We start from the raw sequence: 12,306 nt of genomic DNA on the forward strand, positions 1-12,306 counted from the left end.
CACCGAACCAAACTGCCGATCCATCTCATGCTACATTCTACCCTCGCTCGTGAACAAGACCCTGAGATACCCCAAGAATTCCTTCGCTTAGGGCAGTAACTCTCTCCCAACCCAAAGGGGGCAATCCACCACTTTCCGGCAGAGAACCATGGCATCAGACTTGGAGGTGCTGACTCTCGTCCTGACCTCTTCACACTTGGCTGCAAACAGCCCCAGTGCCGACTGAAGGTCACGGTGTGATGAAGCCAACAGAACCACATCATCTGCAAAAAAGCAGACGCAGTTCGGAGGTCCCCAAACTGGACCCCTTCCTCCCCCCGGCTGCACCTCGAGATCCTGTCCATGAATATAACAAACAGGATCGGTGACAAGGGACAACTCCAGCTCATGTGATAAATTCAAAATCATACATTTTAGAGATCTAGATTTGGGTTCAAGCATCTACGTGTTCCAGAGCTTTACTTAAAATCATCTTGCAGCATTCTGGCTGGAAACACATGGTGTTATTGGACCGCTGTGCATGAGGCAAACATCAAACCATATTTACTGTAAGAGTGGCACCATGTAGACTTTATTTTCAGGCCTTATACAGAATCTCTAGTACCATAGATAAAACAAAAAATAAATAGTGTGTAATACTACGGTAGCACATTAACGAGGACACACATTAACATGATACAGGTATAGTTTCCACCATTACTGGACAGGTATATTAAAAGGTCAGGTGTTACGGTCCATACCCCAGTATCCATGCACATGCATGTGCCTGGTCCGCACGTCCTCTGTGTTTGCCTAAAGCAAAATATTAACATCAGCTCACATTGATTTGGCATATAACCATAATAATAATCCAGTCGTTGATCATAGTTAAACTGTGCTAATTCACAATGAGCTGTTTCAGTTAATTCAAACAGTACAACAGATAACTATCGATGACAACTACTGTTTCACTTGTTAAATGACGTCTTAAAGTATTTGCCACAGTTAAGAACAGTTTTGGCCTCGTTTAAGCAGACATAAAATCTCAAGTGAACGTTTGGCGCTGTGAGCCTGAATCGCATGACATTAAATAACGTTCCCCTATCCTGTAAATAAAACAGTCCAGCAGCTAAATTGTAAAAGTGGACACTTCCACGATGATACAGAAACGGTCTGGACACATTCCTTTTCCCTGTAGTTTGTCCAGTCTAAAAACTGACTCCTTATGATGGGCTGTAGTAGAAATGCGAACAGTTCTCTTTGTGTGTGTGAACAGTTATTCGGCTTGGAAGGAACATGAACCCCTGGACTCCGAACAGAGTTGGCAGTCTGTTGACAGAAAAAGTCCTGAACATTCCACTAGCCTGTTGGATTTAATGGTGGCACGGGTGACTTTGCTTCTAGCCATCTAGAGGTTTCCCCAGGTACACCATGGTGACTTCAGTGTTGCCGTACACTGCGGAGACAGCGGGGAACAGGCAAGCTTTGGGCAGTCCACGAAACGCTATTCCAAGAAACTCAAAACCCCTTTCAAATGCTAACGTCTTGTCATCCATGTCTAGAATCACACGTATTCTCTCCCCGATCTGTGGAAACACAAACGTACATTCATTAACTCCACACATTATTTTTGGATTGCTCAAAATCTGATGAAGGTACACACACGTGTGGCTCCAGCTCCTACCTGATATTTTGGCGCATTGTTACACTGTGGGAAATTCCCACTGACCTCCCCGTTATGAAGCAGGTTGTTGTCGACCAGGTTCCAGCCCCAACTCTGGTCATCGCTACCCAGCAGGGCCACGTAGCCCTGGCACTGCATGGACGCCCGCTTTGTGGCGAGGCCTATTACCGCCACGGTGCCCAGAGGGCCTTCCCACCAGATCTCCCAGGCATGCCTCCCTTCCGAAAAGCCGATCTTTCCACGTGCCCCGTCCGTGCTCTGGGCGATGGGATTGCGGTGCAGGGTGAAGCCGTTCTTCTTTACGTAAACGTTGCGGGAGCAGTCGTGGGAGCTCAGAGCGTGTTGAAAGGCCTTGAGCTGCAGAGGGAGATTGGACAGGGACAGTGAACAGACATTTGGGTATGAAAGATGCTGCTGTTAAATTATATATAACAGTGCAAAAACATGAAATAACATCATATTTTGGTAGTGTTGGGTGCTGCTGTCGAGTTAAAAGGAAAGCCCTCCAACTGTAGTTGTTGGTGAACTCTAAAGATCTGGGAAACATATCCTATATATAGATGTGTAAACAAGGTGAGAAAGGGTCATGGACTTTGGCTTTTCTACCATGCGGGACTGAATGTGTTGCACCAATCAGGTCTCTGGAGCTCAGAGCTTCTATAAGGTCTTTCAGAAGTAGTTTTATAAGTATATGATTATGGCTTCTTGAGATAAATTATTTAAGATCTTCCTACAGACAGTTCCATTCATCCCCCCAGTTATGCAATAATAAACACTAATAGTAACCTCTGTAATAAAGCTGACTTCCATGACCTAGTGTGAATTAATGGCAATTAAACAACACCTTTCACCCTGCTAAATCCTTACACCAAACCCCATTTCAAAATCTACCAATTTAATTTGGGCTTCAGCAAACATGCACATTTACTTTGTACATGACTTGTTTTTTGTTTGCAAATGATATTCTACGCATCTCTGAGCTATTCTGGCATGTAGCACTGCAGCTTATGGATTCACCCTGAAGACAGTGAGCTGTTTACCACACTATCAGTCACGTCACGCGAAGGTGATTGCAGAACAAAGGTAGCACTGTAACAGCCAGATTTTTCAAGGGGGTTCGTCATTAATCACAGTTCTCCCAACCCCGAGACAACATCGGTATGTTGATAGACCTACTTTTCCTCTGTAGGTGGGCAGGTTGCACAGGATGTCAGAACGCAGAGCTTCATCGCTCAAAGTCCGGCTGCAGAGGCTGCGCCACACCTCGCTGTTTTCATCCGCCAGGATATTGTTCCAGTGCCAGCACACCAATGCACAACGCATCAAGTCGGAGAGCTCCAAATATGAAAAAACATGCTCCAAGACCCGAGCTGGCAGTCTCCCGGCCACTCCTACGCCTCCCCCGGCTGCAGCAGCGTAGGGTGAGCCGGCGGAGCTGCAACTGGCTGCCGCTGCTGCACCCTGACAGGAGGAGCCTCCTCCTCCACCGGCCGCTCCAGACATTATGCCCCTACACTTCACCGACGACAGCAGTCGAGCGAATAGTTTCACCTTACACCGCAGAATGGTTCCTAATATAAGTTCAATAGCGACATTTTACCTGTAAAGTCAACATATAGGTCGCAGTAAAACCACAACAGTATGGACCCTACTCTTCCCAGTTCAATGGCTGAATGGAAACGATGCGTCAAGGTCCTGGAAGAGCAAAGACACATATTGTATTGCTGTTAAAGAAACTCGGAAATTAATTTGCATAAGCATTGTTTAAATTATGTATACGGCCAAATTAGCTAAATTGAGTATTGATAAGTTTTTGGATAAACGGAAGCCCTTGCTGAAATAAAATATATTTATTTGCCTGCAAGGACCGTAGGCCAGACATAATAATGAGCTCACGGATGTTGCAGTGTAGGATATTTAACCTTACATTGTTGTAATGTCAAACTGTAGCAACTCTGTGGTGAAGAAAAACAGCCAAAAAATAAATATATAATACGTTATGAAATAATAATGGCAGTGTTTATGAGTTAATAATTGTATCCGACCATTTATGTTATTTCAGTTTCATTTTTAATCGTGTTAGAAATCGTTTATGTGTTTAAAAAAATAGGGAAAATTCTTTGATGTGTTCAGACGAAAAAAAAATACTCGTTACCGTATATTTTTCAGGAAAAAGTAGCCATTAAAGAAAAAAATAATATTTTATTTTTACACGCGATCACGTGACGCTACCCGGAAGTGACGCGTTTGCTCAAAAGAGTTCAGCAAAGCATCTGGGAGCAAAACACCAGCTAGCTTAAATACATTTTCCACCAGAAGACCAGCGGAGGGGACTAACACACGGTCAGGACAGTGAACAGTAAGTTGTCGTCGCTTGTTACTGAGATAAGGAGACGTGTGTGTTGTGTTCAGTGTCGGGACAGGCGTCACTGCAGAGCACAGCTGTCTGGCTGTCTGCCTCCTGTGCTATGCGGCCTGTTGACAAGCTGCCCCCATCTGGCTGCTGTCCGGGGACAGTCCGGTGGTTTCACTCGGTCAGACAGGTGATTAGCAGGTCAGTCTGTGCATCGGGACCGACCTGCAAATGGCAAACATGCTCAGCTAGCGGCGGGGTGCGCAGCTGGTGATGCTCGGGAGCTATGCTAGCTGACTATAACAAAGCCCCCGCTGCGTTCACCTTTCGGAATTCTTCTACTTTAAGGTTGCCATCTTTATTTTTGCAGGCAACATGTCTAACGTCACCTGGAAATGTGCGAACACCTATTTATAGTGAAGGCCTCCTGGAAACAAGCTGACATGCAAACCACTGAGCAAACATGACATATTGTGTAGACTGGATGTTTTAGTGTAAGAAGAAAATCATTTAATAAATCTTTTAATAAAGCTGAATTATTGCTGCTTACAGTTTTGGTGCATTTCTAATTAAAAAACGAGATAATGACGATTTATTAAAGACAGTCAGGAGATATTTTGCTGTGTGGTTTCCATAAAAACACACAATAATATATATTTATGTTTGTAGTAACGTTACTTCCTCTTTAACAGCATGAGATGCAAACACTCTGCTCACTAGAAATAGTGGTGCCCTTGTTTTAGCTTCACTTCAATACCAAATGACGTAGGCTGTTAGAGTAGTGCCTTTGCTTCAATGTTTAAATTGTCCTTGAATCAGCACTTGTGTAGTGATGTAATGGTTTTGGGACCGCCGCTAGAGGGCAGCACAGAGACATGGCTGTGCCCGAGAAGAAAACACTGCTAATGAGCATCATGAGGAGCAGAAACCAAGGCTGCCTCTGCTGCAACACAAAATGTTTAGGACACTTTTTTAATGATCCACTTTAAAAAACATTTAGAAATAAATTTATTTTTTTTAGAATTGCACTCCTATAAGGTCGAATGTGAAGTGTCTGTATGTGTTTTGTGCATGTATGTGCTAAAGCTTGTGCACAGAGCATGTGTGCATATGGGTGTATTGATGTACCTGCCCATTTGTGTGGATGCATGCACATATTTATGCACATTTATTTGTTTTTATCACCTTGTTTTACCTCTTTACTATTTGCAGATATCTCATTTATCATCTTGTGAAGCACGTTGTAACATCTGTTTTTAAAAGTGCTGTATCCTTCTTTAACCTGAGCTTTTGTTTGGTGTGCATTTTTAATTTCTCCTAGCTGTTTGGGATCAGTAGGACCTGATAAGTATAAAAAACTAAAGATTGTCAATCATAATATAGTTATAACAGTGTCTCAGCTTGTTACTGTTGCTAGAATTGGTCAAATTTGTTGACATACAAACATTATTCATCATAAATAAACAATTTTCAACCATAGCATGTGATCAGGTTTTGGATCTTGTCCACTTTTGTGTCGGGATCAGCTGCAGACTGACTTGGCAGAGATGGCTGCCATCTTGTTTTTACATGGATTAGTGTAGTGTGCTCTTACTACCACTAGATGGCACAAAAAGTGTCCATGAACGAGGACAACAGGTCTAAGTGAAGTAGAATGAAGTATAAGGTCAAGTAAACCCAAAATGTGACTTTGTCATATGAGGACACATGGTCTTAGGAGGATATAGGCTACAGAAGCCCTGCAGGGACACTCATATCAGCTGTACATGGCTATTGTTGCTGTGTCAGGTCAGAAATGGCCACGTGAGGGTTTTCTTAAGGTTATAGGAAGTCATACAGTTCTTTTAAAAATGTTTTTACATATATAAGATATTTCCCTAAGTGAAGCAGAATGAAGTATAAGGTCAAGTAAATCCAAAATGTGATGTCCTCATATGAGGGTCTCAGGAGGATATAAATACATGTATTATTATTATTTTTACAAGAAATGACTACACTGAGTATATTACAGCTTTTCTATACATCGTAAAGAGCAGGATTACAGATAAATTACAATGAAAGGTGAGTGGAAACACACACAGAAAAACAGTGAGTGCTCACTTGAGACATGGAGAGAAATTTAAAACTAAAATTGAAAATGGTGCAGAGGTCTTGGCTCATGTTAAGTTATGCATATTAACCGCTTCCACAACATGTTGTAATGCAAGTTATGAGTGTGTGTGGACAGCACTAGAGAGATGAAGAAATCTCTTGTGAGGTGGTTTTGTTGTCATTCTGGTTACTGAAATGTCAGTGATGCATTATTTGTCACTGTCCTTATATGTTCCAGTCATTTTAAGTGTTGTTTTGTATTTTTGTCTTTATGTGTCTTTATAAAGTAAAATTAAAACAAAATTGTTAGCCATTAGCAGCATCAGGGGAACGTCTAGGCCTACATCTCAGCATGCTTTGTTTGTGGACAGGTGTCTGTTGACTCATGAATCGTCCCAGATTTTCCCAGATGATCTTGCTTAAATTTCATTTGTTGTTTTGTCATTTAAATGCTCTTAAATTCACACAGTCTGTGCTTTCTCATTGCAGAATAAGTGAACAGACGTCCATTATGAATCCCGTGTACAGCCCTGCACCAACAGGGGTCCCCTTTACCAACACTAAGGGTATAGGCTACCCAGGTAATCTCATGTGATGATGTGTAATGGGTTAAGACAGTGGTTCTCAAATGGTGGGATTTTGTGATAACCACACATTATTATTGCAGTATTCAACTGAAATGTGTTATTAATTGACTGTATCAGTATGTTGTGTGCACCCATTTCCTAATAAAGGGGCAAACCGTAGCTAAAAACTGTAATTTAATTCAATTTAATTAAAAAAAAATCTTCACAGGGAACCCATTTGTTGCCATTTGCGTGTGAGAATTTTAAGTGTGCGGCACATCAAAAGCCTGATTGACAGCCAGTGTGAGGGAGGAGAACATTTAAAAGGAGAAAGCCGTGAGTGGGACAATGGATCGCTTTATTGTACGGAGCAAATTACGACAAAGCACCAGAGAAGACGACCTACCACTGAAAGAAAAGAAAGAAAACCTGTCTTATTTTAGTTTCTTATTATGCTGTGATAAGAAGGATAACACACGTTATAAAAGCTGCTGTGCACAGATATAAACACAGGTGTGCCTTGGCCACAAAAAGTTTGAAAACCACTGGTTTAGGCAAATATCCAAACTGCAAAAATGACCCTGAAATCAAGATAATTGAAAATTAATTGAAATTTTTTTGTCCCCTTTTCCGTCATGGCAGCTGGATTCCCTGTTGGCTACGCAGCAGCTGCTCCAGCATACACTCCTAACATCTATGCAGGAGCGAACGCAGCCTTCTCCAGTGGTAAGGATGTTTCACTGTGTTTGACTGTGCATGACATTAGGTAGCAGAGAGTCTAGTGCTGTAGCAAGGGTTTCAACACCTCTACAGGTTGTATGTAGGTCAGTGTTTCAGTCTGCAGATCTTTCCTAACATGCAGTTAGTAACCGTTGATACGCAACACTGCTTATTTCTTCATCCACACCCACTGACTGAAAGTGACTGGACGTTGAATAATCAGCACGACTAACATCAGGGTTCTTCCTCCCACCAGGCTATGCTCCAGGGACTCCTTTCAAAATGTCCTGCTCTCCCAACACTGGGACTGTCCCGCCGTACTCCTCCTCACCCAGCCCCTACCCTGCTGCTGTGTACCCGGTCAGGAGCACCTACCCCCAACAGAACCCCTATGCACAGGTAGTTATCTAAGTTGGCCAGAGGATGGCGCTCTAATCAAAGGTCCAGATTTCAGACTCGTGATATCTGTGTCGATCAAGTGTCACTGCATTTGAATAAAGTCCTGTTTAATGTGTTCCTGTGTGATCCAGGCACTAATACCTTCACAACAACAAGGCACTTACTACACACAGCCGCTGTATGCTGCACCGCCTCATGTTATCCATCACACTACAGTGGTCCAGCCCAATGGGATGCCTGCAGCCATGTATGCCCCGCCTATGCCTCCTCCCCGCCACAACAGTGTCGCCATGGGGATGGTAGCCGGCACCACTATGGCCATGTCAGCTGGTGAGCATCGTATTGTATTATTCATCAGCATCTATATTTTGTAGAGATGCTTAATCTGAGGTTGTGTCTCCATGTGTTGAAGGTTTAAATCCCCAGTTTGCGTTTACAGTCTCAGTAAATCTGGGCCCCATTCTTCCTCTCACTGTGTTTATCACATCATACATTAGGTCTCATTCAGGAAGTGACACACAAACCCGTCGTTATCTTATTTTTGCGCGTCTCTTAGGTCAGAGAAAATCACACCAGTGGTCGAGGCCACGATTAATAAGAAAATACTAACGTCTTGGTTTCAGTCCTCACATTGTTTCTTCAGTGCAGCAAAACATACATTTTAAATTTGAGGAACTTAAAAAGCAGAAGTAACATATAATCACATGTAGATTATTCTGTTTCAGTTCAGTTTAGGACCAGATGTCACAACTCCTTGATGCACGTACTTGAGACTATGAGTGGGAGTGATAGTGCTGTCTGGGGGTTTTTGAGTGGGGCCAAAGAGTTAAGGTCAGATAGATAGAAAAATAAGAAAGAGGCATGGATAGATGGACTGAACTCTCCCCCGCCCGACCAGGCTGTACACTCTACCTCCCCCTACTCCCTCTTTTTGATGAGGAAAGAGTGAAGAAACTAACAGGTGACATTTTAAAGTCGTTATAATGATTGCCTTATTAAATTTGGTCCACTGATCCCAATTAAGACAATAGAAATCAACCACATGAACCCGACCTGTGAACTGTTTATTCACTATAGTGACACAACTGTCAGGACAGAGTCACAAGGACTGAGCGTGTGTGTTTGCGTGTATGTGTTTGAGGAAGAGATTGACACGAGAGAGGAGAGGGGAAAGTGGACTATTGCTTGCAATGTTTCTGCGCGTTATTAATAACTTACTCAGGACGCTGCTCTGTCACTTCATAAACTGTCGGCCGGAACCCATGATATTTATACACCAGGGAATTAGAAACAAACAAAAGTCAGTCCACAGGATGTTAGCAGATATTGATCGGCCACATGCCTCCAATTTCTGATCAGGTGGGATTCCTTATTCAGCACACCTGCGTGAGAGGAGAGTCTTATGGTTCAGAACATTTGGTGCATCAGGAGTAGACTGTTGTATCATACGGGTGCACTTGTTCACTCTGTGGTCACTTTGCTTCTCAGGAACTTTGTTGACGACTCCATCACCAGCGTCTGTTGCCCCCCACCAAGTCACGATGCCCACGTATCGACCTCCTGGCACACCCAGCTACAGCTATGTCCCCCCACAGTGGTGAAGAGAGGGAAGCGTGAGTATGAGGCTTTGATATTTGCAGAGTCAGATTGTGTCTCAAATTGCATACTTCCGTTAGTACACTGTGCACTACGTACTTCTTGTGTGGGGCACTAATATCAGCAGGGTTGTGTAGTCGAGAAATGCACACTGCCGTTTTGCACGTACGGTAAGTGACGACTGCTTTTTTTTTAACCGCCTCTTCTTCTTCACCGTCTTCTTTTTAAACAGTAAACTGACAGTGGAGCATTATCGCTAACATTTGGCTGCTATCTCCGCCCACACATAAACCAAACTTGCGCCACAGCGTAGCTAGCAAGCTAATGCTAACGTTATACGCATTATGGATTGCGGTGCCAAATCATTACAGACCCAACAACAGTATTGGTTCTTAGTGCAAAAAGTGTAACAAGTATAGCGCCCCCTGTTGTAGCACACTGCCTTGCATGCTTAGCGCACTTAAAAATATGAAGTGTTCAGTACAGAGGTTTGCGATTTGAGACACACGGTCAGTCTGATGATGGTTAAGGACTTTTACCACTTAACATGTCACCTCTCTCGCTTTATATTCTTCCATCTGAAACCTTCCCTTAAACCAGATTTAGAGTTCACACTCCTCCGTGTCGTTCTCCCTGCAGGTCAGAGGATGGTAGATATGCATTCACACTCTACTCCAGTGTTTATTGCTCTTGGTGAAGACCTGCCCCGCCAGCGTCTGCAACCAGTTACTCTTCTTCCAGCATAATGTGAATCTAAAACCCAACTACATAGAAAGAGGCCCATTTTCGGATTAGGAGGGGGTGAAGAATAGGCCCATCCCCCATGACCCCTCTCAATGGAATAAGGCTGCATTCCATGTCACACACCCGCCAGCGCCAGCACCTCTACAACCTGCTGCATATCTCACATCAAACAGCAATGCCTCCATGCAAACTTTTCTTTGTGGACTGTCATGCAGGTTTTTATAGCTTCAAATTAAGTGGTGAAAAGGGAGTTAGGAACTGTTTTTTTCGTTGTTCATTTTAATCCGGGGGATACATATGATGTTGAATGCATGTGTATATATAGATATATGAAGTAATGCTAGCGCAATCTACCTGCTGTGACAGATGCAAACTCAACTAAAGGCACACATCCAAAGGAACTTAAAAAAAAAAGTAATAATCTGCAATGCTGAATCACCAGTGACCATGTCTTACATGTGAAAGAAGAAAAGACAAGAAATGTTATCCATGCAAAAACATGCCTGCACACACACGTGCAGACCAAACTGTACTCTCTTCACTGCTTTGTGTTTTTGGTAATCGGAGCTAGGTTTGAATTCTTTCTCTCAGTGATGCAGTGTTTGCATTTCGTCTTACCATTTTTGTATTTTAGGAGAGATGGGACTTATGAGTTTGTGCCTCTGACTGACGGCCATTCCAACACTTAATCATTCTCAGTGTTTTCATTTTTCCTGCTCTGTCAGACCTTTTAGGAAAAGAGTATCAGCTTTCCCAAAAGTGTCACGCAGCCTTTTGTTTCCTGCTTTCTTAGGCGATATCAACGTTAAAACTATTCAGTAATTCCAGATTCATTCTTGGAGGAAGTTGTTAGAAATCATTTGCACCCATTTAAGAGTTAGGAGCGTGCATGAGCAGGACCAGTGTCGTGTGAGTGTGTGTGAGTGTGTGTGTGGAAGAGGATTGAAATAGAAACCATTAAGAATGGTGCAATATAGTGTGACACGCCTCGAGTATTCGACCTACATCTCACAATAATGAACTTGTCCTTAGGTAGGTCTAAAGCACTACGTCATGAACTCACTGCTAACTGTGGACATGTTAGGAAAACATGATATTGTTAAACTCCATTTGTGAATAGCACTACTGAAGAAAGGCACTAATTCAAAAGCAGTAAAGATATCTGACCTTCTACATCGCTCGCTGTTTTAACTCGAGGTTCCAGGCTAACACACCAGTATCACTGTTTCTGACATGCTTTTCTATGTTGCCTCAGTCACCTCAGTTAAATAATCTGTTTTGTAAATGTTATTTTTGTGATTTTGGTTCTTGTTTTGTATTCTAAAGAAAGACCAAAAATAAAACAAATATAAGAAGAGTCTGTGTTTCCATTTTATTGTTGTCATTTTGTACTTCCTGTCCCTGAACACTGGCTGATGGTTGTGAAGTGTTAAGAGCCCGATGACCACAAAAGATTGGGCATTGAAGAAAACTGATTTTCACACAAGTAATTACACCTCTTTCTTCAAACCAAGGAAGATGTAATAAAGATTTTTACTTTCTTGGATCATAGAAATAACATCATCTCTGATAATGGCCGTAGTTCACCTTCAAAATATATTGTCCCACAGGACACCTTAGGAATTAAACAGGCACGGGTAGACGAACTGAATAAAGAACTAACAGATGAAGTCTGGGATGAATGTTTAAACCTTTACACAGACTCTATTCCTGATGTTCTCTGAGGCTTTTGGGAAATCTTGGAAACCTGATCCACTCCTATTTATCCTTGGAGCAACTAGCTCCTTATCCTCCTCTAGCAAAAGTCAAAAAAATGGCTGTGTTATTTGCAATGGTGATTGCAAAGAAGTTAATTTTACAAGTGTGGAAGATGGACGCTGTTCCTACAAATGATTTATGGTTATATGAGGATGGAGGTGTTGTGTTTGATAAGATTTGGAATCCTATACTTAAATTATTTCAGGGCAAAGGTTAATGTCATAATATTTTTTAGATGAAGCACCTTGCTGTGTATATTTTATCCTTTTCTGTATATGTTATTTTCACTGCTACTTTGTACTGATCACTCTGCCTGTGGCCAGTTACAGTTAATGTGCTCTACCTGTTGGCTTTGGTTTTCCTATGTTTTTCTGAGCTCTAAAAACGCAATGGACATATTAGGAATTAAAAATAAA

At 42.3% G+C, this 12,306-nt stretch overlaps 2 protein-coding genes across 2 annotated transcripts; one reads left to right on the forward strand and one right to left on the reverse strand.

Annotated features, from left to right (window-relative positions):
- Positions 1 to 542: 542 nt before the first annotated feature.
- fbxo45 (F-box protein 45) lies at positions 543 to 3,355 on the reverse strand. Its single transcript, XM_050056538.1, has 3 exons — positions 2,840 to 3,355; positions 1,664 to 2,020; positions 543 to 1,565 (listed from the first exon to the last, which is right to left on the reverse strand). Exons 1-3 carry the CDS (start codon positions 3,164 to 3,166, stop codon positions 1,380 to 1,382), a joined length of 870 nt encoding a protein of 289 aa, XP_049912495.1. The 5' UTR covers positions 3,167 to 3,355; the 3' UTR covers positions 543 to 1,379.
- A 532-nt stretch (positions 3,356 to 3,887) lies between these two features.
- fam168b (family with sequence similarity 168 member B) lies at positions 3,888 to 11,489 on the forward strand. The gene is made up of 7 exons (XM_050057158.1): positions 3,888 to 4,022; positions 6,597 to 6,688; positions 7,316 to 7,399; positions 7,650 to 7,792; positions 7,924 to 8,122; positions 9,281 to 9,405; positions 10,028 to 11,489. The coding sequence occupies exons 2-6, from the start codon at positions 6,619 to 6,621 to the stop codon at positions 9,391 to 9,393; spliced, it is 609 nt and encodes a 202-aa protein (XP_049913115.1). The 5' UTR covers positions 3,888 to 4,022; positions 6,597 to 6,618; the 3' UTR covers positions 9,394 to 9,405; positions 10,028 to 11,489.
- The last annotated feature ends 817 nt before the right edge of the window (positions 11,490 to 12,306 follow it).

The sequence above is a fragment of the Epinephelus moara genome, chromosome 11 (genome assembly GCF_006386435.1).
Source record: "Epinephelus moara isolate mb chromosome 11, YSFRI_EMoa_1.0, whole genome shotgun sequence".
NCBI lineage: Eukaryota > Metazoa > Chordata > Actinopteri > Perciformes > Serranidae > Epinephelus > Epinephelus moara.